The sequence below is a fragment of the Antechinus flavipes genome, chromosome 1 (genome assembly GCF_016432865.1).
Source record: "Antechinus flavipes isolate AdamAnt ecotype Samford, QLD, Australia chromosome 1, AdamAnt_v2, whole genome shotgun sequence".
NCBI classification, from domain to species: Eukaryota; Metazoa; Chordata; class Mammalia; order Dasyuromorphia; family Dasyuridae; genus Antechinus; species Antechinus flavipes.
The window spans coordinates 339,554,546-339,582,022 of NC_067398.1; the positions used below are offsets into that span (position 1 = coordinate 339,554,546).

General features: G+C 36.5%; 1 protein-coding gene across 1 annotated transcript; it reads right to left on the reverse strand.

Moving 5' to 3' along the window:
- Positions 1–17,095: 17,095 nt before the first annotated feature.
- On the reverse strand, positions 17,096–19,906 carry C1QTNF8 (C1q and TNF related 8). Its single transcript, XM_051994410.1, has 2 exons — positions 19,697–19,906; positions 17,096–18,489 (listed from the first exon to the last, which is right to left on the reverse strand). The coding sequence occupies exons 1-2, from the start codon at positions 19,887–19,889 to the stop codon at positions 17,942–17,944; spliced, it is 741 nt and encodes a 246-aa protein (XP_051850370.1). The 5' UTR covers positions 19,890–19,906; the 3' UTR covers positions 17,096–17,941.
- Between the last annotated feature and the right edge of the window lie 7,571 nt (positions 19,907–27,477).

The window sequence follows — 27,477 nt, forward strand, 5'->3', positions numbered from 1 at the left end:
TCAAACCAGGGTCAGATATTTGTATTTTTCAGCACAAGTAGTGTGGGTGGAAATAAATCCTATTAAGGTGGAGTGAACAAAGAACCTTGGGAACTTAGAACTGGGAAAAAAAAAACAAAACTTCTATCATTGTAAAGGGAAGGCATTTACTGCCCAAAGCAAGACTAGAGAATTATGTCCATTAGAAGTAATTGTCAATGGGGGCAAAAGTTTTGAGCTATCCCTTGCATGGAATTTGATTTATTGCAAAATAAATACTTGTTTGACCAGAAAGAAGACTTTTCTTTCTTTTTTTAGTAGCATTTTATTTTTTTCAATTGTATGTTAAGAGAATTTTTCAGCATTCATTTTTACAATGTTCTGAATTCCAAATTTCCTCCTTCCCTCCCTCCACTCCCCTTTTCTTAAAATGGCAGCCATTTTATTGGTTATATATGTGCAATTATGTGAAATATATTTTCATATTAATTACATTTGTGAAAAAAAGAAACAGATTAAAAGGAACAAGAATACAAAGAATAAAATAAGTGAAAAAGTATCTTTGATATGCAATCAGAGTTTATCAGTTCTTTATTTGGATGTGGTTAGCATTTTTGACTATGAGTCCTTTGTACTTGATTTAGATCTTTGTGTGGCTTAGAAGAGCTAAGTCATTGAGAGTTAATCATCATGTAATATAAACAGACTTTTCTTGCACTAAAAATATATGTAAGCAGGGGCAACTAGGTGGCTCAGTAAATAGAACACTAGTCCTGAAGTTAGGAGAATCTGAGTTCAAATTTGGCCTCAGACACTTAACATTTCCTAGGTGTATGACCATGGGTAAGTAACTTAACCTCGATTACCTCAGCAAAAAAAAAAAAAAAAAAAAAAAAAAAAAAAAAAAAAAAAAAAAAGGTGCATTCAAAAAAAAGTAAGGTCCAAATGAATTCCCATTTTATTTAGCCATATCTTTTGTATATTGTAGTATAAATAGTATTGATCATTTTTGGTCTATTTTTATTTGTTTTTTAACATTATTTTCTCTTAATTAAATTAAGACAACTCTGAGATACCACTACACACCTGTCAAATTGGCTAGAATGACAGGGAAAGATAATGCAGAATGTTGGAGGGGATGTGGGAAAACAGGGACACTGATACATTGTTGGTGGAATTGTGAACACATCCAGCCATTCTGGAGAGCAATTTGGAACTATGATCAAAAGGTTATCAAACTGTGCATATCCTTTGATCCAGCAGTGTTTCTACTGGGCTTATACCCCAAAGAGATATTAAAGAAGGGAAAGGGACCTGTATGTGCCAAAATGTTTGTGGCAGCCCTGTTTGTAGTGGTTAGAAGCTGGAAAATGAATGGATGCCATCAATTGGAGAATGGTTGAGTAAATTGTGGTATATGAATGTTATGGAATATTATTGTTCTATAAGAAATGACCAGCAGGATGAATACAGAGAGGATTGGAGAGATGTACATGAACTGATGCTAAGTGAAATGAGCAGAACCAGGAGATCATTATATACCTCAACAACGATACTGTTTGAGGATGTATTCTGATGGTAGTGGATCTCTTCAATAAAGAGAGCTAATTCAGTTTCAACTGATCAAGGATGGACAGAAGCAGCTGCACCCAAAGAAAGAACACTGGAAAATGAATATAAACTGCTTGCATGTTTGTTTTTCTTCCCGGGTTATTTATACCTTCTGAATCCAATTCTCTCTGTGCAACAAGAGAACTGTTTGGTTCTGCACACATATATTATATCTAGGATATACTGTAACCTATTTAACATATAAAGGACTGCTTGCCATCTGGGGGAGGGGGTAGAGGAAGGGAGGGGGAAAATCGGAACAGAAGTGAGTGCAAGGGATAATGCCGTAAAAAATTACCCTGGCATGGGTTCTGTCAATAAAAAGTTTTAAAAAATTAAAAAATAAAAAAAAAACATTATTTGCTCTTTAAATTTTAAATTTCAGATTTTCTCCTTCCTTTTCACTCTCCCCCATGCATTGAGAAAAAAATAATGATATCAATTATACTTGTGAAATCATGTAAAACACACTCCCATATTAGCCATATCATAAAAAGCAAAAAAAAAAAAAAGTGAGAAAATTATACTTCAATTTGAACTCAGAGTTTATCAGTTCTCTTTCTGGAGCTGTATAGCATTTTTTTCATCATGAGTCCTTTGAAATTATATTGGATTACCATTCAATCAGAGTAGCCAAGTCTTTCACAGTTGATCATTATTTGAACATTGCTTTTACTGTGCACAATTATTTTCTAGTTTTTTTTATTTAACTTTGCATTCATTTACATATATATACATATATATATACACACACACACACACACATATATATATACACACATACATACACATATATATTGCCTTGTTTTTCTTTCTGAAACTATCCATCTCATTATTTCTTTTAATACAATAGTACTCCATCAAAATCATATGCCACAACTTGTCCAGCCATTCCCCAATTGATACATCCCCTCAATTGCCAATTCTTTGCCAGCACAAAAAGAAATTTGTATAGATAATCTTTGTATATATAAGGTTTTTACTTTTTCCTTTGATCTCTTCGGGTTATAGCCATCTGTAATAGTGATATTAATGAATCAAAGGGTATGAAAAGTTTCAGAGATCTTTGGGCACAGCTCCAAAGTGGCTCCAGAAAGATTGGAAGAGTTTACCAGCAATTAATTAATTTTCCCTCTTCTCCTCCAGCACTGATCATTTCTATTCTGTATGTATGATACCTTATAGTTGTTTTAATTAGTCTTTCCCTAATCAGTAATGATTTAGAGTATTTTTCATATGACAATAGATAGTTTTGATGATTCTTCTTCTGAAAACTGCTCGTTCATATCCTTTGATCATTTATTAGTGGAGGAATGGGTCTTATTCATTTATTTATTTATTTATTTATTTTTACAAATTCGACTCTGTTCCTTATATATTTGAGAAAGAGGCTTTTATCAGAGAAACTTGCTGCAAAATTTGTTGATATTGTTTCATTGTCTATGGTACCCTCCAGTAAAATGTAAGTTCCTTCATTCTCTCTCTGTCTCTTTCTCTGTCTCTCCTTCTCTGACTCTGTCTCTGTCTCTTGTCTCTGTCTGTTTCTGTCTCTCTTTTTCTCCCTCTTCCCCCCTCCTCTGCTTTTGCTTTGGTTAAGATCATGATTGCCATCCTTGCCTTCTTCACTTCAGCTGACACATAACAGTCTCTGTTTCAGCCCTTCATTTCAATTCTGCCTCAAGTGTGTCTCTTGTACATGCCACAGTGTTGGATTCTGTTTTCTAAACCATTCTACCAGAGTATTAGTTTTGTCTTAGATATTTAACCTCTTCATTATGCAGATGACTATGCTCTGTAAAATAACAACATAACACATCATATGGCAGATATGCCTTGTTAAAAGGAATAATTTTCTGAGTCTCTTTAAAAGTTCCTTCAGCAAGAGAACCAATTTTATTTTATAAGAAGAACAATACATATCTTGGGAAGAGGTTAGAATATAAAAGCTTTTAGTGTGGGCAACAGATCAAGAAATTAAGAGCCCAGCATGAAAAAATATTAAAAAGTTAGCAGACCAGTTTTAATAAGAAAAAAAAGCAAGAAGCCCTGAAGACTCGACAGAATAATAATAATAATGTAATTGAATTGGTTGCTAAAGAGCAGGAAGCACCCCCAAAATATTCCAGGTAGAACTGAGAATGATGCAGATAAGAAAGATAAACCCTCAAGCAATTATGTTCCACATGAAAAGAACAAATCTACAGAGTTAATAATACAGTCATGTCTGGAATAAAATGACCTTGAAAAAGCTAATAATATTTCCATTTACCCATCTTCCCATTATTTTTATCTCTTCTCCATGTTAGTTCATTCCACCTCTAAATTTTTCACACCGGAGTTATACTCTATGCACTCCTATGTACCCCCATGATGCCCTACTCTGTCTAGTTCCTTTCAGAATCTCTATTTTAAGGAAAGTACCCAGACAAGTCATGTCATTTTCCCTCTCTAGTTCTTCTCCATACTCTCTGAACTTTATCCACCATATCACAGCAACCTCTTTACCTTGCTCTTCTCATACTAAAATTATACTTTGTCCCTATATCTCCTTCCTCTGATTGATTGGCTCCTTCCACTACCTCTACTTTAAGGAAAATGCCTGATCAGGAATATCTTCATATACTTTTAGCTTCTATTCTGGACTCTGGATTTTCTCTACCTTAACAAGGCTCAGATAGTTTTTCCTCTCCCTCTGTCCTTCCCTCCTTTCAGTTTTTCTCATTAGAAATAATGAAGAATGAAATGAGCAGAACAAGAGAATGTTGTATATAGTAACATCAATATTATTTTAAGAGAAACTTTGAATGACTAAGTTATAAATATCGAAATTAACTATAAAGGGCATAGGAAGATGCTATTTGCATCCAGAGAAAGTATGTATAGTATGGTTTTACATATACACATACACAATATATTTAGTGTATGTTTATTTATTTGTATATGTACATATACATATATGTACATACATACCTATATATTCTCCTTTTCCTTCTCCTCTTCCTCCTCTTCCTTTCCTTCTCCTTCTCTTCCTCTTCCCTCTTCTCTTTCTTTTCCTCCTCTTCCTCCTCCTTATTCTTACTTCTTTATTACTTTTAACCAAGACATCCTCGTTTATTAATTAAACACACACAAACACATACACACATATATATTCTTCTCTAATGGTAGTCACCCTTAATTGTGAGGAAAGAAAAAAAGAAAGAAAAAAAAGCTACATGATAACTTTATTATATATTTAAAAGTAATAACAAGGTGTACATAATAGATTTGCAATTTCATATACAGTCATCTTTTTCTGTTCCATTACATTCAGAATAAAATAAATAAGTTTTAAAAAAGAATGCAGGCTACTTGATGACAGGACCTGTCTTTTATTTTTCTACTTACACTATAGAAGGTTAGCTCTATATGGTAGGCTGCCTGTCTCCTACCCGAAAGAAAAGATTCGGGTTCTAGCAACAAAAGCTAAAGGGTTGAGGGAAAGGAAGGTGGAGCCTTGTATCACCCCATGGTTACTCATTTCAAATATCACTTTTGTTAAATGACTTGTAGACAACTCATGTAGAAAGCAGGCATCTGTCCATAGGAGGTAGCAATATGACAATATTTAAATTAGTTTATTTGTTACTGGTGAAAATCTTTATTATTTGGGGATTCATTTGAAAAGAATTGATAAACATACCTATTTTCTATTTTTGAGGTGAGTTTCACAAAATATTGGGCATAATGGGGACACTTTAGGGGGAAAAGTGATTGTGATTTTTTTCTTCTGCATTTCAATTGATTTAAAAAATGTCTGCTTTCATGACCACAGATGTCACATATGCAGAGAACTTATTTCTTTTGTTTGACAGAAAATAATGTGAAGATATGGTCCTACACACAGGATGACAAAGCTGGAAAAGATGTTGAAAGTTACCTAATGTAGCTTCCAATCTCCAGGACAAGACATAACTAGATTTACTATTTAAAGAGCATGATTGCCTTTTTTCCTTGAAGACTTCCAGGAAAACATTTTGAGTTTGAATTTGATCACCTTGATGATTGAGAAGATTACAGAATCATAGGAATTTAGAGTTGAAATTTTGGTTCACATCTAAGTGTTGGCTTCTACTTCAAATCAAACCTCTTTTTCTCTTGTTCTCCTTTGAAAATAAGGAGAAACTGCATCTCCTTCATTCAGATTTTTCATCTAGATAATAAATTAAAAAGTCGCTCCCTGACTTAAACAATCAAGGACAAATAATTTCAATTTCTTTTGTCTTTCTTCATTTGGTTCACTCTTCCTTCCTCCCTCTCTTCCTTACTTCTTCCCTGCCTTTCTCCTCCCTCTCTCCCTCCCTTCTTCTTTCTCCCTCTCGCTTTTTCTCTCTTTTACTTTTTCTTTTTCATCTGACTCTCCCTGTCTCCTCCTTTCCCTTCTCTTCCCTTTCCCTCTTCTCTTTCTTTTTCTCCTCTTCCTCCTCCTTATTTTCACTTCTTTATTACTTTTGACCAATACATCCTCATTTATTAAAATTCAGTGAGCAAAATTGGATGAATGAACTCTTCAGAATTTTATTTATGCAGAGTACAGTTCAAGCTTGTCCTACTCTTCCTAATAGGCAAGACAATTGCAAGTTGTCAGAGCCTCAAGATTCACATAATGCAAATTTTACGTGAAATGGAAATCCTGTCAATCATGTTTGAGCATAAGCATCTTTCTTGACCGGGATTTCACAATTTATCTCAATTCATTTCAATTCAGTTCAATGTAGGTTGGTTTCTACAGTTTTGTAAAGAACAAAAATTTAAATAATGTACAGACCTACCCTTGAGGAAATTACAGTCTGGTGCAATATTAAAACATGGACACAAATAATAATGATTCAAGGAAAAACAGAATGAAGACACATAAGAGATATAGGGATAGGGAGTAGGGCTGGGAACAATTTGGGAAATGGGAAATTTTAAAAAGCTTCCTGAATGGAGGAGGTGGCCCCTGAATTGGATTGTGAAGGAAACGAGGAATTTAAACTGGCAGAAATGAGAGCCCTTTGCAAATCTTAAAGTATCCCTAGCCTCACAAAGACATTATATCTCTGATGTCTTGCACTCTTCTTGGATTTTTATTCTGTTTCAGAAGAATGAATTTTCTTGTTTGTCAAGATGATTCCAACCTAATTTCAGATTGTTACTAAATTTGATGACTGTATTGTTAAATCCTTCATTCAGGTCATCAGTGAAACTATTGAAAGATAGTATTTGGAATGTGAAACAATGGAAAGAATACCAGACCAAGTAAGTAAATCTTAGTTTCCATTGTGGTTAAGCTATTACTTAGTCATGTAAACTTGAGCAGAGCACATACAGGGAAGAACATGATACCCCATGAGTAGGGAGAAGGGAAGGGAGAGGGAAAAAAAGAAGAAAAGAAAAGAAAGAATTGTGTTGCCTAAATGTCAATTACAGTTGGATCTCTAGTGAGACAGCTCCTACTACAATTCACAGAAGCTATTGCTTGTGCTTTGTTCTAGAAGAGAACCATGACACCAGGGAGGTGGTGCCATGACATGCAAGTGAATTGGATTAAGTGAGGGAGGGCTGGGCAAGGTCCTTCCCTCATTTCCCCCTCTAGAGCCATCTGGGTCCAGTGGTCAGATATAGATCAGGACAACTGGAGATGACTTTGGCTGCAATACCTTGGTCTTTTTAAGCTAAAGTCTTTAACAGGTTTCTATTGTGCTACAAGAAATGACAAGTGGGTGGATTTCAGAAAAGTCTGAAAGACTTACATAAGCCGATACAAAGTGAAGTGAGCAGAACCAGGAGAACATTGTACACAGTAACAGCAACATTGTATAATGAACAATCACTTGTGGGTGCTCTGCCCAGAGGAATGTATATTTTGATTGCGGAAACATCTCAAGATATCTTGGGGTTTCCTAGCCAGATTTCTTTTTTAAAGACCATGTTTTAAATCTCATTGATTGGTCAATAACAGGTCTTAGGTCAATCCTTACGAGGTCATTGTTTGGGACACAGATCGGTTCAAAGTGTTTTGTACAGAAACCCTGAGGGTCTTCTCCCAGATTCTTTTTAATACATACATAAATATTTGTAAACACACATGTGTGTGCATATATGTGTGAACACACACATATCTCTCATTCTCTCTGTGTATGTCTCTCTGTCTTTCTATATATACACCTATATATTACACACACACACACACACACACACACACACACACACACAAATATATATATATATATGCTATAAAGCAGTAAATATCTGTGACATATATTTAGATCAGCTTCAGGACATATTCATATGGGACTTTATTCACTACATTCTCCCTGCAGTCATTGATGACCTGCCTCTTGGTGTCTCATTTAGACTAAGTTGTCATGTCATACCTTTGCAGAGTCATGATCACAAAACATTCTTTATGAATTGACCAGTGGGTATATTCTGAACAGTGACATTTTTAAAAAAGCCTCTTTCTTTATCTAAAGAAGATGTTTATTTCTTTGTCCAAATGCCCTAGAATTCAAGGTAGAATATGCCATTAACGTAATGGTTCAAAATCACTGATACCTAGTACTAGTAGGATTGGGAAAAGACATAAACACGATCACTTAAAGGGGCTTTCTTTATATATTACTAAGATTGTATTGCTGAAGAAATATATTTTCTTTCTAAAATACTCAGATTCTAATAACGGGAATCCTTTCAGAGTCCCTTGAGATTCTGTTATTTTGATGTGGTTTTTGCTTTCTTGGACTTTGGTTAGGTTTAAGCAGGGGGACAAAGCAATCTCTCTGACATTTAAATGTGAGTGATGGGAGATAAACATGTTGACAAAAGGAATTTGTTGATATTAAGGAAAGGTAAAGTTCAAATATTAATTTATTCATATATGCACTTCCTTGGGATGCCAGGACATGTCCTTTTGTGACCCCCATGGCTTCTGACTCATTCTACAGTACCCAGAAGACCCTGGATGGCCTTCTTGACCCCATCTATTGAAGGGCAGATAGGCAGAGTTGGATCCCAAGAAAAATGACTGATACCACGGATATCATAAGGAGGGCGGTTACAAATCCTTTCTTGGCTAAGAAGTCAAGCCAGAACCTTGAACATTATATATCATAAAGAATCTCAAGGACTAAACCTCGGGGACCACAGAATCAAATTCACAAGAGATCATAAGAGATCAGGGATTTCTACACTCAACAAGTAGTCATCAAGACTCTATATCAATTCTTATAATGAGGAAAGTATTCATGGATTCCCAAAGCAGCCCACTTCACTTTTGCTAAATCAGTACATCAGTCAATAAGCATTAACGAAGCACCTATTATGTGCTGGGCACTGTGCTAGATATAAAATAAAGCAAAAACAAAAACAAAAACAAAAACAAAAACAAAACAAAACAAACAAACAAACAAACAACAACAACAAAAACAGTTCTTGCTCTCAGAGAATCCACTGTCTCACAGGAAAAAGAGTAGGCAAACAATTACATAGAAACAAGAGATATACCAGATAAATAGGGGAAAACCTCAGAGGGAAGACACTACCTTTAAAGAAGATTGGGAAATATTTCTCCCAGTGAGCATTGATCCTCTCTTCCACCACAAAAACAAGATTTCTCCCTTTCCCCATGTATCAATCGGAAATAAAGGCAGATCTCCCATTGCCTTCTCAAACATTCTCTTGTAGGCTGCCTTTTTCCTGAGAGACTATATGATTTATTTTCCCTTCAACTGTCAACTTTTCACTAATTAAGGATGTATTGTATATTTTCCTCTGTCTTCTTCCTCCTTTTTTCCCTTTTATCTTCTTCATATTTTGTGACTTGGTGCACTAAAAACACTCCTTCACCTGCCTTCTATTTCCTTTTTCCTTGTATCATTATTTCCTTATGTACTTCTAGACTCTTAATAGCTTCTCTGTTATTTTTTTGTTTACCTTATTCTTTGGATTCGTTTACCTTTCTTGTTTTTCTATTCCAATATGTTTGTGAGGCAAATATTTTGTTTAGGTCTGTTTTTCTTTCTAAGAATGCTTTGAATGCTTCTTTTAAAAATTAAGTCTAGCTTTTTTCAATAGTGATTAGATTTAGGTTTTCAAGGTATGTCACCTTGGATTGTTTTTTGAATTCCTTTGCTTTTCAGAAATTATTCTCCATTTCTGAATATAGAATTTCTGAATTCAGAAATTTTGAATACCTCTATTTCTGGGTATAGAATTGTCTCATTAGTGTTTTATTATTAGAATTTACCTTCCTTTATATTTGCATGTTTCTCTCTTGATTGCTCAAAGAATTTGTTGTTTGTCATTGGAATTGTTAAATTTCACCATTATCTATGTCTTGAAGTTTGCAGCATAAGTTCTGTTTGTTTTGTTTTGGTTCTAGAGGGGATTCTATGGATTCTTTGAATTAATTTTCTTCTGTATTCATTCAATTCTGTGAAGTTTCTTATGTTTTTGTATTACATTGTCCAAATAGTTTTACAGTTCTTCTGTGGAACCTGTAACTTTTAAGTTGTCTATATTCATTTTATCTTCAAGATCAATGTGCTTTGCTTGTATGGAGATCATATTTGCTTTTAATATCATTGTTTTTTGCTTATCTTCTTCCAGATTATTCTTTACTTCCATGTATTGCATTCCCAATCAGTTATTTTCTCTTTTGTTTCTTTGGTGACATGGATTCAAGTTTTTCTATTCTGACATTATTTCTGTTATGTAGACAATAAATTCTGCTTTCACAATTTTTATTTTACTTTCAAAAATCCTGTTACAGTACCATGTTCTCTTAGGAATCTACCTCATCAGTTATTCACCCTTTTTTCTTTGTCTTGGCAATAATCATAGATTTTTGTGTTCATTTAGCTGACCTAGAAGCTACATTTCTTTGTTATTAATGTCTTCCATGTTGTTTTATCTGTTAATGCTCAAGATCTCTAATTCCCTTATATTTCCCCTTTGCTCCCTTTCTAATCCTTTCCTCGTTAACTGCAGTTTTCTAGGGGTTGGACAGCCAAACCTGCATAGTCTCTTCCTAAGCTGTGCAGTCCAGGTTATAAGGATGTCAGTCTCTACCATGCTGTGTTTTAGGGATTCAAAATTGTCTGTAACTGGATGCTGGATGCTGGATGCTCTTTCTCTCAGGCTTAGTAAAGTACCTCAGAGTCACACTTGTCTTGCCTCAGTTTCCTCCCTTTTTTTTCATTCTTTATTTAATTTCTATTGCAATACAGAAGGCTACTAAATTGCTTTCCCAGAGAAATCAAAGTTCTTTTTTAAATTTTTTTGTGACAATTTAGAGGAAGGATAGGGCAGGGTTGAGTTCTGGTCTGATTATTTATCTCTGTTGTCCGACTCTGGTGGATGGTAAGGGAAGGGATGCTGAGAGATATTGTTAGGAGTTAAGAGTTAGCCTTTTTATTATTTTGTTAAGTTTTTGTCATATATTGCTTTATTTCTTGTGCATAATGCCTGTTTTGAAGAGATTTAAGAAGTCATAAGCATAGAAGAAAAGTATCTTTGTAATTATTCATAAGCTATCTGTGTGACTTAAATCTATTATCTTATGGAATTCTAGTTTTTTAAAACATACTTAATAGATGAATGATTGTCTCCTTTGACTCAATATAAGCTTTTGGGGGAATGAATATTCATCCTTTGAATTTGTATCCCCTTTGTCTAACTGGCTGGCACTTTAAATAAATTGTTTTAAAAATTTCTTGTTGATTGAGTGATTCCTTCCACCAAACTATTCATTTTTTTTTCCAACTAGCCGGTTGAAGTTTCTCACAAGCCTTGATATTTACACAACAATTTGAGTAAAGGATATTTCCACAACCAAAAGAGTACAGCTCCTAGGAGAGCTGGTGAATTAGAAAAATCTTAGGGACAGCCTCTGAACCTACTCCTTTTTTCAAGTTCTATAAAACAAAGGCCTTTCTCATGGAAACCTAAAAAGACACATATGATTTCTGTATTCCAAACAAATCAGCAGCTTTTAGTCCTCACACACTGGGATTAGTCACTTGGAGAATCTTCCTATCCCCACTCCCATAAAGCCAACCTAACCCAGAGAAGAAGGCAAAGGATTTCACTGGGAAAATTCTCAGTCACAAAAGAATCTACTGTCACTCAGAAAAGCCAGGTCTTTGTCATTTTCCAACATCATGGTATAAGAAACGCTTTTTAATTATCTTATTTTATATCTTACATACCTTTATTTTATACCTTAAAGAGATTTATATATGTTGGTTATAATTATTCTTGAATCTTGTGAGATGAAAGAGGTAGGAGGCACCCTATTGCACAGAGTGATGAGTTGAGTGGAGAAGATCTGAGTTTAGAGGGGTTTTGTGAGGATCAAATGAGAAAACATTTATAAATTACTTAGCTTATAACTTATAACCTTTTCTTTTGTTCCCTGTGTATAACGTTCTCCTTGGTTTGCAAGAACCATTTTCTTACCTCTAATTCTTCCTGGGTAGAAACCATAGAAAAATTATAAATTCAAAGTAATTTCTTGGGATCCACAATTTATGGATCTTTCAAATATAATCAGATTTCTTTGCTGCATTCCATAACTGGTAACAGGCTGATATGATTTTATCCTCAGATTCCATAATTTCAGGAATTGTGAATGAATAAAATGTCATTTAATTCAACTCTTTTATTTTAAAGAGAAGGAAACCGGGGCCCAAAAAGAGCAAAGGATTCACAGAGTGAATTAGGGGCAGAATTATGATCAAACCTTAGGTTTCCCAATTCCCAGTCTGGGAGTTTTTCTACTATGTGCATTTCTGGAAAGCCTTCCCTGTTTTTCTTAATTATTAGTGCCTCCATCATTTCTCAAATTATCTTGTATTTATATTTACCTATTATGTTTTATGTTTTATCTCCCTGTAGAATATAAGCTCCTTAAGATCAAGGAATATATTTCAATTTAATCTTGTTAGCCTCAACACCTGGAATAATTGCTAGTAAATTATATGTACATAAAATACCATCATACTAAAATAAATGATGGTTGAATAACTTGGATACTTCATGCCCTCCATACTTTCTATACAGTCAAATTGAGAAGGAAGGGTTAGGCCATGATTTATAGTGCAGCTTCTTAAACTCTAGTTCACAACTCCAATTTCAATCATGTAACTGAATGTGTGGGTTGCAAAATTGTGATTTATTATCAGTATATGCTTGATTTTGCATGCCTATTTTATATACCTATATACTCAGACACATGTAAAATTTTCTTGAGCAACAAGGGGTTATAAAAAAGTATAAGAAGTCTTGATCTAGAGGAGGAAAGAGATAAGGAATGAAAATGATCCAAATGTTTAGTCTACAGTTGCCAATTCACTGAATATTATATCATATGCTCTCTGAGAGTAGAGACCAGCTCACCTATACATTCTCCTCCTTCCCCAAGTTCCAATCACACTACTCTACATATAGTAAGAACTTAAGAAGTGTTTGTGAAATTATTTAGTAGAATTGCTCTTTTGATTTCATTGGTATAGGAGACTTTCAAGTAAAGAAATTTCATCTACTAATGTAGGTTGGTACCTTTTCTGCAACTTTCCATCATAAGAGAGTTACCTATATGATGAAAAAATGCTATTTGTCTCCAGAGAAAGAATTGATGAATTGTGAATACAGATCAAAGCACATTATTTTTCACTTTACTTTTTTCCTTTTGTTCTGTTCTTTCTCAAGATAATTAATATGGTAATGTTTTGCATAATTGCACATGTATAACCTATATCAAGTTGCTTACTACATTAAGGAGGAAAGGGGAAATTTTGGAACTCAAAATTTAAAAATGAATGTATAAAATTGTATTTATTATATTATTAAGGAAAGAGTCAGAAAGACAGAAAGACAAAGAGAAGCAGAGAGAGAGTGAAAGAGAGAGAGAAAGAGGGGAGAAAGAGAAAAAGAGAGAGAGAGAGAGAGAGAGAGAGAGAGAGAGAGAGAGAGAGAGAGAGAGAGAGAGTTGCCTGGAAAACTGAACATTTAAGTGACTGGCCTGAGCTCTCAAGGTTTAGAAATGGGACCATATCTTTATTCACTACATGATTATGCTGCCTCTGGGCTATGTAGACCAGCCTAAGTTGATATATTGCAAGATAATAAGCAGGGGGGAAAGCTTTGCTAATAATGTGAACTTTTATAATGGGACCCCAACTGATGCACTGTGTATCAGTTATATTTCTTGAGTCCATGGGGAATAATTCTTTGAATGTTTAAAGAGAATAAAAAGGGAAGAAGGGACTGTATCCTAATTGTTTACTATCTTTTAATGAGCAATTTATTTTAATGACCATTCTTGATTATCTACTAAAAACTCAATTTTGACTTGTTGCCAGGACTGACTATGCCCAAGGTCTTGGCTAGATATTTAAAATAGCCCTTTTTAATCTTTGTGATTTTTTTCCCTTTATTTTATTCTTTACAGATCCTTGCCTCTGGTGACTTGACTCAATCTGGTAAATAACTTCAGTCATAGTCTTCCAGGTGAAGGATTTCCTGTCTGATCTGAAAGACAGTGGATATTTTAATGTTATCACTTTATTGCAAAATGGTATAGGACTCTTTGTCAGATGACAGTGGTGAATTAACCTAGTCATTCATCACAAGACTAAAGCAAAATACTGCTTTGTTAAAAAAAAAAAAAAGCAACCAAAAAAGAAAACTCTCAACAACCACAAAAATAATAATCTCCCTTTGTAAAACCACAAAGACCTCTACAAATGTCAACATTATTTTGAGGAAAAGGCACACTGGTTTTTCTTCTATGGACAAATGGTGGGCAAGTGGTCTGTGGTAAATTTCCTGGACTTTCCTATTCCCTTATCAGCCTCAGCTGTTATTGTAGGGAACAATGAACAAAGATGAATAAAAGAGAATGGAGCAGGTATCTTTATAATTATTCATAGGCTATTTGTGTGATTTAAGAATGATTATTTTTCCTTGTATATATCCTGAAGTAGTGATGCCTTTTCTTGGGAATCACAATTAGTTGGTATTTAGTTTACCCATCTGTTAAAGGCTCACAGTATCATAAGTTTAGAGCTATAATGCACCATAATGATCCCCCCAATTTTTGAAATGAAGAATATAAGATATAAAGATAAAGTGATACAAGTTCGAGGTTGCACAGCTAGTTATGTGCCAGAAGTAAGATTTGAAATTAGGTCTTCATAACTCCAAATCCAACTCTTGTCCCCTAAACCTACTAATGTTTTTATTATCTGGCTCATAGATGAGGGAAAAGCTTTATAATGCTTAAAGTTTATATAACAAAAGGAACTGCAGTTTGTAGTAGACTCAACAGCAGTAACAATACTAGTAGTAATAGTACTAGTAGTAGCATTCATATAACACTTTGTTTGCAAAGTGCTTCATTTATATTTGATCCTCAGAAAAATTCTGAGGAGGATTATTATTGATTCTATTTAATAAATGACTTTTCCAGGGCCATATGGCTGGTATCTGAAACTGAATTTGAATTCATTTCTTCCTGATTCCATGTCCAGTGCTTTAGCCATTATACCACTTAGTAGAGTGAAAGTTTTTTTTTATAGATTGGGTTATCTGGGGGAAATCCTTTGAATTAAAGTACTCTAACCTTTAACAGAAGAGTAAAGCCCTAATGATTCATCATGTTGGAGTATAGAGAAGAGTTGGAAATCATTTTCAGGGAGAACAGAAACCTGCCTCATAGGTTTTATATAAGTACAGACAAAGTTCTAATTAGGACAAGGAAACAGAAGCTTTGCCCTAGCTACCAAAATTTGACAGTGGTCTCCTAGAAACATCTAAGCTTATCATTTAGTGAGAAAAATGTGTTAAACTGGGAAGCTAAAAACTCATTTATAAGGTATTGTGTTAAGTAATTCCCTTCCTATATAAATCAAGATGAAGCATAAGAAGTTTAGCTAGCTTAGGTATAGATCAATAGCATGGAACTCAGTTGTTACTAAGGAGATTTCTTTTATTTTCTATATCTTATTGTGATGATTCTGAATGATCTTCTTTTTCTTTGTGAAGACATGACTTCATCTATGTGAACATTCATTTCCTTAATCGATTCAGATCACAGCCCTTCCATTCCTTACAATGGTGTTTTGTAGAGGAGAATCCTTAAGCTCGGTGCTTTCCTGAGCTTAGGCTGACTGGTCCTCAAAGGACAGAAATGAAGTCGATTCCCAGATGTGTGCTGCAGGGGGTTCCAGCATGCCAGTTTCCTTCAGAAATTGTATTTTGCTGGAATGGGCATTGCAAAAGAGCTGGTTAATAAGTCTTAGTAAAAGTATCTGTGTAACTTACAATGCATAATAAAGGAGAAAGGAAACAGAAAATAGGTTCCAGAGTGTGGTCACCTGGGCAAAGTGAAAGCAGGAAGATGGAGGAGTATCATACTTTAACTCACTTACCAACTTTGTACCCTTGGGTAAATCACAACATTCTCAGTTTCCTTCATTTATGAAATGGAGACAGTGGTGTAATGAATAGAGCACTGGGCCTAGAATCAGGTAGCTCTGAGTTCAAATTCGGCCTCACAAATTTATTATGCATATTGTAATGCTGGAGAAAATGAGGCAAGACAGAGATTAGGGTTTTTAATATTTTAATGTGAAGAATTTGGACTAGCGAAGCCATATTAGCCATAGCCAGCTGGCTGGATTGGACTTTTGTCTCAAAGCATCCAACAACCACTAAGTAATTCCAGAGACTTTTATAGGGTTCCAGCTATCAGGGAAACAAAGACAAGGGGCAGGGGCAGAGCACTGTGTGAGTGGAAATTTCAAGAAAGACCATAACTTTTTAATTCTGACAAGTTGGGGGTCAAGAAGATGGTTGAGCAGGAGAGAAGAAGTTTGAGACCAGAAAGATAGAGAGTACCATCTAGGGATTTGAAATAAGCCATCTGGAGTTTTATGACTCTTTGGAATATGAGAGTGGCCAGAGCTTCAGAAGCCCTAATTCTCAGTCCTAATGGCCAGGAAGGGGGATGGCAACCAGGGAAACTGAGGCAGAACAATTCAGGGAAACTGAAGCAGGGAGATTGAGGCATTACACTATGACTCTGATCAAATCACAACCTCTATCTGCCCTGATTTTTGTACTTGTAAATGTGAGTAATAGTTACACTTGCCTTCTAGGGGTGCAGTGGGGATCAAATGAAACAATAATTGCAAAGCACTTAGCACAATGCCTGGCACATAACAGGATTGAATGGACAATTGAAATGCCATGAGTAAGGTGCTTTGCAAATATTTTATATGCTTCCTATTATTATTAGTATTAGTATAAAGCAAAGCATATGTAGAATATTGCATTAGTTGTATTACTTAATCAATAGAGACTGAAAGAATCTAAGATACATGTAGTCCAGAGGGAAAAAATCAGGGACTATCCTGGAGAGATCCACATCCTTTTTTAATAAGTCCATTACATCAATTCCCAATGACCAACACAAAGATGTTTTAAACACTTCCTTTATTATAATCCTTAAGTGATTACACAGTAAGAGAATAGCAGAGAATAAAAGTCACCATCCAGTAAAGGAGGGCACTGAGAAATGGAGCAGGTGACCTGTGATGAAGAAGCTGACAGTCTAGTCAAGGAGGACAAGACTCCTAGGCATGAAAAGTTAAGTTTCAATTAGGCCATTGTTGCAAATGTGACGCTGATCCTAATAAGATCTTAAAGTGAATGAACTCCTGAAAATGGTGTTTTCCATATGTTTGTGTATATATGTATATGTAGAGAGAGAGAGAGACAGACAGATGGACAAATTGAATGAACTATCTGTGTCGGAATTTTGAAAAAAGCACTCTTCTGAGGATTGTAGACCTTGGTCTATATAGCACAAAGTAAAAGGTAAAGGTGGATAGTCATCTGCCAAACTGTGTCTATGTAGACAACTCAAGTCATTTAGTACCAAAGTGCATCCAATTTCATTCCAATTAATTTTGTCCAGGAAGGGGACAATATAGCACCTCACACCATACCTTTGATAAAAGTTGCCTGGCTCACTTAACCTGTGAGGTAGGAATCTATCTCAGTCTCATGTCTACAACATGGGAAGCCATCCATTCAATCCCCTCACCCCCAGCCTGCTACCTGATTAGATAATGTCCCTGAATGTGGGATGGATACTGCATTTGGCTCATCTGTCTCTACAGGCCCTAGATTTTTAGATAATTTCCCTTGACATGGGATGTGTGGTCCACTTGGCTCAGCTATTCCCCAATGTCTCACCACAGCCTGCACTTGGTACTTGTATTCCTGACTTTGGGTCTTAGGGGAGTTGAAAAACAGGCAGTTAGTCTTCAGCAGCTTTAATCAGGTGGCCGTTGAAGGTAATGTAGATGTCAGACTCCTCACTGTAGATAGCATTCTCTCGTTCTCGCTTGAACATCCGTACCCAGACCTCATCTCCCTCCTCCAGGTCTAGCATGAGGCTCTGGCTTTGCATGATGCTCCGGTCACTGGGCTGGGTGTACAGAATAGCTGCTTCCTGGTCATTCCTCATCAGGTGCAGATAAGTCTCCTTGAAGTTCCACGTGTGCACGTTCAGGTTGAAGAAGTAGATACCAGCCACATAACAGGAAAACCGACCCGTGAACATGTTAAAATGCTTGTAAAGATTCACAAATTCTGTGTCAAATGTGACATCTTGAAAGTAGTCAGAGCTGTGAAGGACCTTTTTCCGTCCCACTGAGAAGGCTTCATAGACATGCTTGCAGGAATTTCCTGGCAGGCCTATTTGTCCCTTCTGGCCTTTCCGTCCTCGGTACCCTCGCTGGCCAGGTATCCCTTCCTTCCCACTCACTCCAGATTGTCCTTTTTCTCCCGATTCACCTTTCTCACCTGCAATCCAAACAAAACGTAAGATGTTAGAGCTAAAAGGTACCTTAGAGATTAGTCAGTCTAACCTTTTTATTTTACTTTTGTTTTCATTTAAAATTTTTATTAGTTTTCAATGTTTACTTTTATAATATTTCAATTTTCATTTTTTCTCCCTCCTTGCCTCCCTGCCACTCCCCAAGATAGCAATCAATCTGATATAGGTTACAAATGTACAATCACACTAAACATATTTTCAAATTAGTTATGTTGTAAAAGAAGAATCAGAGAAAAACCAAGAGAAAGAAAAAAAAACTGAAAATGGTATGCTTCCCTTTGCATTCAGATCCATAGTTCTAGATGTGGATAGCACTTTCCATTATGAGGCTTTTGAACCCTTTTCTTTTACTATTAGGGAAGTGGAGGATTAGAAAGATTAAATGACTTGTTCCATCCCCAAAAGATAGAAAATGACAGAGGTATCCAAGGTTAGGATACCAACTTTAAATTCAGTGCTGTTTCCACTCTCCTTCATTTTTATAGTGGAAAAAGCAAATTAAGAAAGGAAAAGGTACTAGGTTCTGAAGTCACCTATGATAAAGACTAGATTAAAAAGCTCTGTCTCCTTTCTCTCTCAATTTAGATATTTTCCCCACCCTTTATGCCTTCCTTAGCCTTCCTCAGCCCTTCCTTTCTTTTCTAGAGCCTTTTATCAGGAAAGATTTGCAATAATGCCTACCTACCTATGTTTCTGCAATTGGAGAACTTTGCTTACCCATTACTATTTAATAATAATGAAAATGATCATCATAATAGAGCGTGTTCTATAGTACTTTGAGGCTTACAAAGATCTTTTCTCATAACCATGTAAAATAGGTAGAACAATTATCATTATTCCTATTTAAGGTAAGGAAACTGAGGCAGCTAGAAATTAAGTGACTTAAGGTCACACAGATAGTATATCATACAGCCAAGGTGTCAACTCAGGTCTCCTGATACACAGTCTGAACTAGCAATCTTTCCATTACACTAAACTGGATTTTGGAGACAAGTCACATTATTAAAATTATATTTTCTTTAGGGATAAAAAAAATCAATCAAAAGATCATTTTTAAGTTTATTTGATCTCAGTAATGGAAAAGTTAAATTTGGGGGTTAATCCAGATTTTGCCTTCCTACTGTGTGAGGTCTTTGGACTCCCCATTTTTGGGATGTAGTAGCACAAACTAACCTTTAAGAATGGTGATGTCAATAGTGGGTTGCAGCCGGGGCATCACCCATGAGGGATAGTTACTCATCCTACTGGAAGGGGCAGCAGCGGGAGTTCCTGTGGGGCTGCAGCATCGGACACACTTCTGGACACTCTGTTTGGATTGGCCCAGGTCTGGCCAGGCCGCAGCATGTATCACCAAAACCAACAGCATAAAGAGGAAGACCCCCATCTCAGTTCCTGAAATGGAAGCACGAGTATCATCCAATTAGGCAACAAATTTGGTGTGCCCCAAACACTCTCTCATAAGCTGGTTTGACCCTCAGGAGCCTCAGAGAGAGTATTGTATATGGAATCATTCTCATTAATCTGGTTTTTAAGGTCTATACTAAGTCTGTGAGGAGTGCCAAATATAGTCCTTGTCTTTAAGGTGATTAATTTTCTGGAGAAACACAGGCAAAGAATATCATTTGACAGGAAGAGACTTTCTCCTTACTACGTGACTTTAAGCAAATATCCATCAGACAGTCCCTTTTCTGATGAGGATTCTTGTATGTTGAGGTTAGACTAACCTCACTCTGGGTCCAGAGAATTCTGTGAAGCTCTGAAACTCTTTCAGAAGTTCTACAAATTCAAAATTAGTTTTTCTTTTTTTAATGTTGTGTCAATTGGGGTTAAGTGACTTATGCAGGGTCATACAGCTAGGAACTATTAAGTGTTTGAGGCTGAATTTGAACTCAGATCCTCCTGACTTTAGGGCCAATTCTCTAACCACTGAGCCATGTAGCTGCCCCTGTTTTTATTTCTAATATTTCTAAAAAACAAAACCTCTTTGGATGAATCCTCCATAATTTTTAGTAGTAAAAAAGAACTGAATTTGAGAACTACTGTGTTCAACCAAATGTTTCCCCAGGCTTTTCTCAATTCTGAGATTCTGTGATTCACATTGCAAAGTCTATCTAAGCAAATACCAAAAGAGTATTACAGACTTGCCCTATCTGACCTTTATTTCCACACAAGTGAAGCAAAGGGACTGTATAAGATGATCAATAAGGTCATTTCCAGCTGACCTTGATAGTGGTAAATACTATGGGAGATCAGAAGAGGGAAAGATCAACTTATCCATATTTTCCCCTTCCCTTTCATTCTTAAGATAATAGATATCAGAGATCATATAAATCTCACTCTAAATGGGGATACTGAGGGCAAGGAAGATATAGTGGCTTTTCTGCAGTCACTCTGGTAGTCTTTCAAGCTTCTACTCTGGGCCAGTTCCTAATTATCTCTTGTATGAGATAAATGTGAATTATTAAGCTATCATTATTATAAGTTATCACTTATAATGGTGATGGAAATTAAATGGACTAGATCTACAAGTAGAGAAAGGCAGCCTAGTACAGTGATTAGAGAACCAACCTTATTAGGTTATTAGGCTATTGGGAAGAACTGGCTTCAAGTTTTTCCTCTAACAGATGTTGACTAAATTACAACTTCTTAATAGCCCAGGCAATCAGGAGCCAGATTTCTGCCCCCTTCCTGCCACTCTTAACCCCAACAAAATTACTACAGAGTTTGGAGTCAGATTAGGGAGGGCCTTGAATGCCAGGTTAAGAATTATATTTTATCCTGCAGTTAATAAGCAGCTGCCAAAAGTCTTTGGAATTCCTTTATAATTAATCTGATTCTTATCTGTCCTTCATAGTAATGTTAGAGTCTAGTCTTCTACATGAAACTTTTATGTCAAAACCCCACAAGGAACTTTCATTCCAATCAACTACTCTGGTCTGTGTTATTGCATTGAACTGAGCAAGAATTATCTAGTGTACATGAATTCACTGAGTCTCTACTGAGTTCTATAGAAATTGAATTGGTTTTATTCACTTCCTATGGAACACAGTCCATTGAGCCCAGAAGATAACTATTTTTGGAGTTGGATTCTGCTTTTAAGGCATTCCTGGAAAGGAAATTCCCTCTATCAGTGCAGACAGGAATTTAATTTAAAATTTATATTTTTACAGTATTTCCTGGGGGCATTAGGAATTGAATCCAGGTATTCTTGACTCTATCATGGAAGATTCTATCACAACACTAGACTTCTAGTTGATAGGAGTTCAATGAGTGTTGACTGAATTGCAGAAATTATGGATCACACTGGAGAGCAGAAATCAATTGTTAGAGAGTCCTTGGAATTTAGACAAGGGAGTTGGAATGTAAGAGATGATCAGGAATCACTTATAGATTTAGGAGATGACCAATTCTTGCTTCTCTTATCAAATCTTAGTACTACTGCTTTCATTCCTTAGGCTGGCCCAAGGCCAAACCAGCATGGTGTGTGGGAATTATGGCAGTAAACTTCTTCCTAGTCCTTGCATAATTGATTCCAGTATCCTAAAAGGTTTGACACCTTTTAGGTGTCTACTGGATATCTGAAGAGCAATGAATAGTTTTTATTCTAAAGATCCTGTCTTTCTTTCCTCCCTTCTTCCCTCCCTTTATTCCCTCCATTATCTTCCTTCCTTCCTTCCTTCCTTCCTTCCTTCCTTCCTTCCTTCCTTCCTTCCTTCCTTCCTTCCTTCCTTCCTCTTTCCCTCACCCCCTTTTCCCTCCCTCCCTCCCTTTCTCCCCCTCTCTTTGCTCTCAGAGCAAAGCTTATGTGCAAATCAGATATAGCGCTAAGTTCCAAAAATATTATAAAAAATTAAGAGGATAAAACAATCACTTTTTTTAGATAACATCTCTAGTTTCTGGGAGACTATTATTTTCAAAGAGTTTTTTTTCCCCCAATCCTCACTACCCCATGTTCACTTCTAATAAATGATTAGAAGAAACATATATATTTTTAATGTTTATTACAGAGTTCTCCTTGGAGGTTCCTTTGTCTTGCCTTGGGAGCTCAGAAGAGGCATTATTGAATGTTCAACATGAGGGATTGATATAACTCCTAGTTGTGGGAATGAAATGAGAGTTTCTCTTGGATTGGGTCACTCTCTTGAGTGCCTTTAAGAAATTAATTCTTTATACCATGTGGCTCAGCTGTCAGCAATGGAAATGTAGTTTCTTCAGTCAGAATTCATTTGTTTCTATGTGATTTATGATTACTGTTTATAACAATAGTAACAAGGATGACGATTATAACAGTCGCTTACACTTGAACTGGTAAAATGCTTTCATTCATTTGAGACTTGTCAGATTATAAAACAGGTATTAGTTTTTAGCACTATTTTATAAATAAATAATCTCAAAGATTTTTTGAATCTTTTTTTTAGGTCATCTCCTAAAAAAAAAATTTAAAATTTAAAGAAGGAAGTCAATTGCCCATGGTTAGATGGTTAGCAAGTATTAGATTCACAACTAGAGCCATCATTAGCAATTTTTGCACCTGGGGTAAGCACTAGATGTGTTATGGAATAATAGACTGGGCTAAACTGAGGTGTGATCTCCCTGGAGGAAGAAAGCATGAAAAAGGCTATTTTGGGACTTTCGTGATACTGAAGTACTCCTGCCTCCAGAGTAGGTGGGAGGAGCCCAGGGATTCAGGAATACCCACAGAGGGGAAGAAATGTGCTTCTTGACAGCAGTTGGTACCCTTTAAGTTTCTTACTCTAGAGTCAAACTTTGATTTTTCTATTCTGGTTACAAAATCTTGTCAGAAATAAGCCCACAGAATAACATATTCATAGAAGGTCAGAACTGGAAAGAATAATTCTCTATCTAATCTGGGGCCATCACTTAGGGAAATGAGGTAAGGCCTTCACTTAGGGGACTGTGTGTCAGCATCTAAGGTCAAACAGTAACTAAAACTAGATCTTTTCCCATTCCTACTAGATTATTTCTCTGAAAAAATAATAATTCACACATTTCAAGGTCTTTATAATTTGGTAGGACTTTCCACATTCTTATCTAATTAATGAGGTATAGCTAAGAGGGGTTTGGAGTCAAAGGACTGGAGCTCTGCTATTAACATCTGTGTCTACTTTGTGAAATCACTTAAGCCATCATGATGGGGCTTGGTTTCTCACCTGCAAAATAAAAGGATTGGACTAGATCAGGGCTTCTTAAATGTTTTCCACTCACAACCTCTTTTTCACTGGAGTAATTTTTATGCAACCTTGAGGATACCAGCATATAAAATAAACATACAAATCAAACATTCACTGATAATAAATCATACTTTCACAACCCTCACATTTATTCATTCATTCATATGAGATCCCATACGGAGTCCCAGACCAGAGTTTAAGAAGCTTTGGACTAGATGACCTTTCCATTTTTTGTTGCTCTATGTCTGTGATCCAGAAGGATCACAGAAGATTGACTGGGCTGATGATCTTACTTTAGGGAATTGGTAATTATCTTTGGTTACCCAATACAGAATGTGGAAGGCTCACTGATGTCCATCACTACTAGTAGAAACTCAAGACTGGAGTTCTTGTCTCACTCACTGTGGCTGCTCTATCCCCTACCTAACTTTTATATGTGTCCTAGGATGGGAGGATGGAAGGGAGAAAGCAAGCTTGCAGGTTGTGAATCTACTTTTGATCAACATTTGAGCTTCAGATATCATCCAAGAAACCAGTGCTATCTTTGCACAGTCCCAGATAAAATGCACATTTGGCAGTCATAGAAACAGTTTAGCTTGTAGTATAGACCTCAAGGTTACTATGTCCAAGACAGCTCTACGTGTTTGGTATTCCTTCTCAGTAGCAAATTCTGTACTATCTTCAAGGCTGCAACTGGGATAGCTGTCTGAAGACCTGGGGGAAGCCCTCCCCTGTCTGGCTACTCTTTCTAAAGGAAGAGCAGAAATAGCTGTAGCCTGAAACCCTGGATACTCTGTTCTAAGGCCCAGTCTCCTGAGGCTCTGCCCAGTCCAGCCCTTGGTCAAATATTTTTCTGTCTTAGGAGCACCACTTGACTTTGGCTGGATCAGACAAGGGCACAATTCATTCCTGCTCAGGAAAAGATCCACACCGGAGATTTAAAACTCATCAATCTGTCTGCTCCAGCTGAGCCAGACCTTCTAAACGGGGGGAATGTCCTTAACACTTTCCTGACCAATTCAGGGAAAGTAAGGATGACCTTTGACAAGCCAACTAAAGCTCTATTAACATCATAGCATACCAGATCTGGAGAGGCCTCTGAGGTACTTTAATCTAATTCACCAATTTTAAAGATAGAGAAATCCTATTTGAAGTTCTCCCATTTGTTTAATCCTGGATAGCAAATCCCCTCCTCATTTTTTTTTAGCATCGACCCCACTCCCCATAGGTTGATTTGCCTGTTGATGCTCTATTCTCTTCTTCACCCTATTTCCTATGGACTTTTCATTAAGGTCTCAAACCTTGCCTCTAGTATTCGTTAATTATATGACCATGGAGAAATTACAGTTTAGAGAAAAAAGGCTGGCTTGTAGTAGTAGTCTATCTAATCACAAACTCAGAGTTGAACTCATATGTTGACAGAATAGGGTGTTGCCTTCAGTTTAAAGGGCATCATTGACAGATTTTCCTATCATAATAATTTGGAATATTGTCATGGTGCCTGAAATTTCACTATTAGAGATTCCAACTATCATTGCCTCTGTATTTATTGATTTGTCAGAGAAGCCAGCTACCTAGCAGAGAGAAGGATTTACAAGGATATGGGCAAAGTTCTATTAACAGCTTGGCCATTTTAGCTAATTATATTTGAACAAGACAGAAAGCTATAAGTTTTTTTGTTTGTTATCTAAGTCCACTTGTTGCCACTTGGACACTTAGCATTCCAAGAAAACAACAGTGATAAAACACCCCTGATGAGAGGTCACCCAACACTTGTCTACAATAAGCTCTTCACTGATGGGATTCTCATTACCTCTTGCCTCCATCCCCTATACTATATAACCCTTTCCATTTTGGCATAGCACTAATGGTCAACATGATTTCTCTTAATGTGACTGGAACTCTATAAACGCTTCCCTCATTGTATCTAGATTTATAACAAAAAGTAACTGATAGCTCTTCAAGTTCAACCCCTTTAATTTTTTTAAGATAAGGAAAGAGAGATCCGAAGATATTAAATAACTTCTCTAAGGTGATACAAGTAATAAGTAGCAGAGTTAGACCTCTATATCAAGTCCGTTCTCTCTAAATCAACATTCTTTCCATTGGATTCTGCTCTTCTTGATGGGATGGAGAAGAGGAATTTTTATTAAGGCAGGGATGGGAGTTGGAGATAGGGACAGGTGGGAAAAGAATACAGAAATGAGATTCAAAGAGTTGGGGAAATGATTCAAGGTTATGATGTTTTTGCTGGTTGTAATAGAAAACAGGAACTAAGAGAATCGGTGGGAGCTCTGGATAGTGGAGGTGGCATTCCTACTTAAAACATAACACCTAAGCAAACAAATGCTGGGAAGATAGTGAGAGCTCTCTACAGACTGGAAACAGCAGTAAATCTGTCTACTTACATCAGTCTATTCTTTAGTGACTGCTCAGTAACAGTAGATTTGATCATGGTGGAGGGATGGAGGAAATAAGAGGGAAAGAGACTGCTCTGAATTAAATGTCTCTCATCTACAATTCTTCCTGTACCTCAACATTTTTTCTTTATTTTGAGATCAAGAAAAATATAGGTGTATACCGATACACAATATATATATACACATATACATGTGTGTGTGTAAGACAGAGACAAAGAAAGAAAAAGAAAGAGAGACAGAGACAGAGACAGAGAGATGCATATCTGACTGACCAGAGGAGTTTTTCTTCTCTTCTCTTTTCTTTCCTTTCCTTTCTTTTCTTTCATTTTTTATTTTAGAGTGAGTCTACACTAGTTATTTTTTCTTGTAGTATGAAGGGAGAGACCTTTAAGTGAACAGAGAGAAGAGAAGAATCACCTGGCAGTGTTTTAGTTATAGAAGAAACATTGGAGACCATTAGTTTCCTGAGAAGTGAAAACAACCCCAGAAGCTAAAAGCAAAAGCAACTACTCAGCGGGATATAGTTCAATTAAAGTGATGGTTTCTACCACTAACTCTGGTACTTACTGTTTTCTAGGATTACAGATTTGGTACTAATCTTAAAGGACCTTTAAAGGTCAACTGGGGCCAGCTCCAGTCCTCTTGATCTTTGTCTGGCCCCTGGACCCAGATGGCTCTGGAGGAGAAAGTGAGGCGGGTGACCTTGCACAGCCCTCCCTCATTTAAGTACAATTCACTCACATGCCATGTTATCACCTCCTGATGTCATGGTCCTCTACAAGAATAGACAAAAAACAATCTATGAATAGTAGTGGCTGCCACACTGGAGACTCAACTGGCTAGTTCCAGTTGGGCAATACAGCTGCTTTACTCCTCTCTCCCTCTCTCCCTCCCTCCTTTTCTCTCTTCCTCCCTCTATCCCTCCCTTCCTTCTTTCCCTTCCTTCTCTCCCTCTTTTTCTCCTCCCATCCCTCTCTCCTTTTCTTTCTTCTTTCCTCCTTTCCTCATTCCCTTCCTCCCTCCTTCCCTCCCTTCTTCCCTCTTTCCCTCCTTTCTTCTCTTCCTCCCTCCCTCTCTCTCTCTTTCCCTTCCTTCCTTCCTTCCTTCCTTCCTTCCTTCCTTCCTTCCTTCCTTCCTTCCTTCCTTCCTTCCTTCCTTCCTTCCTTCCTTCCTTCCTTCCTTCCTTCCTTCCTTCCTTCCTTCCTTCCTTCCCTGTCTCCTCTCCCTCTACTTACATAAGATTTAATTCTTTTCTTTGCTCTTCCCAAAAGAGTGCAAAATTTGATCATTAAAGCTTCATAAAATATTTTGGAGTTTGGGGGTTAGATTTCCCTCTTAAGGA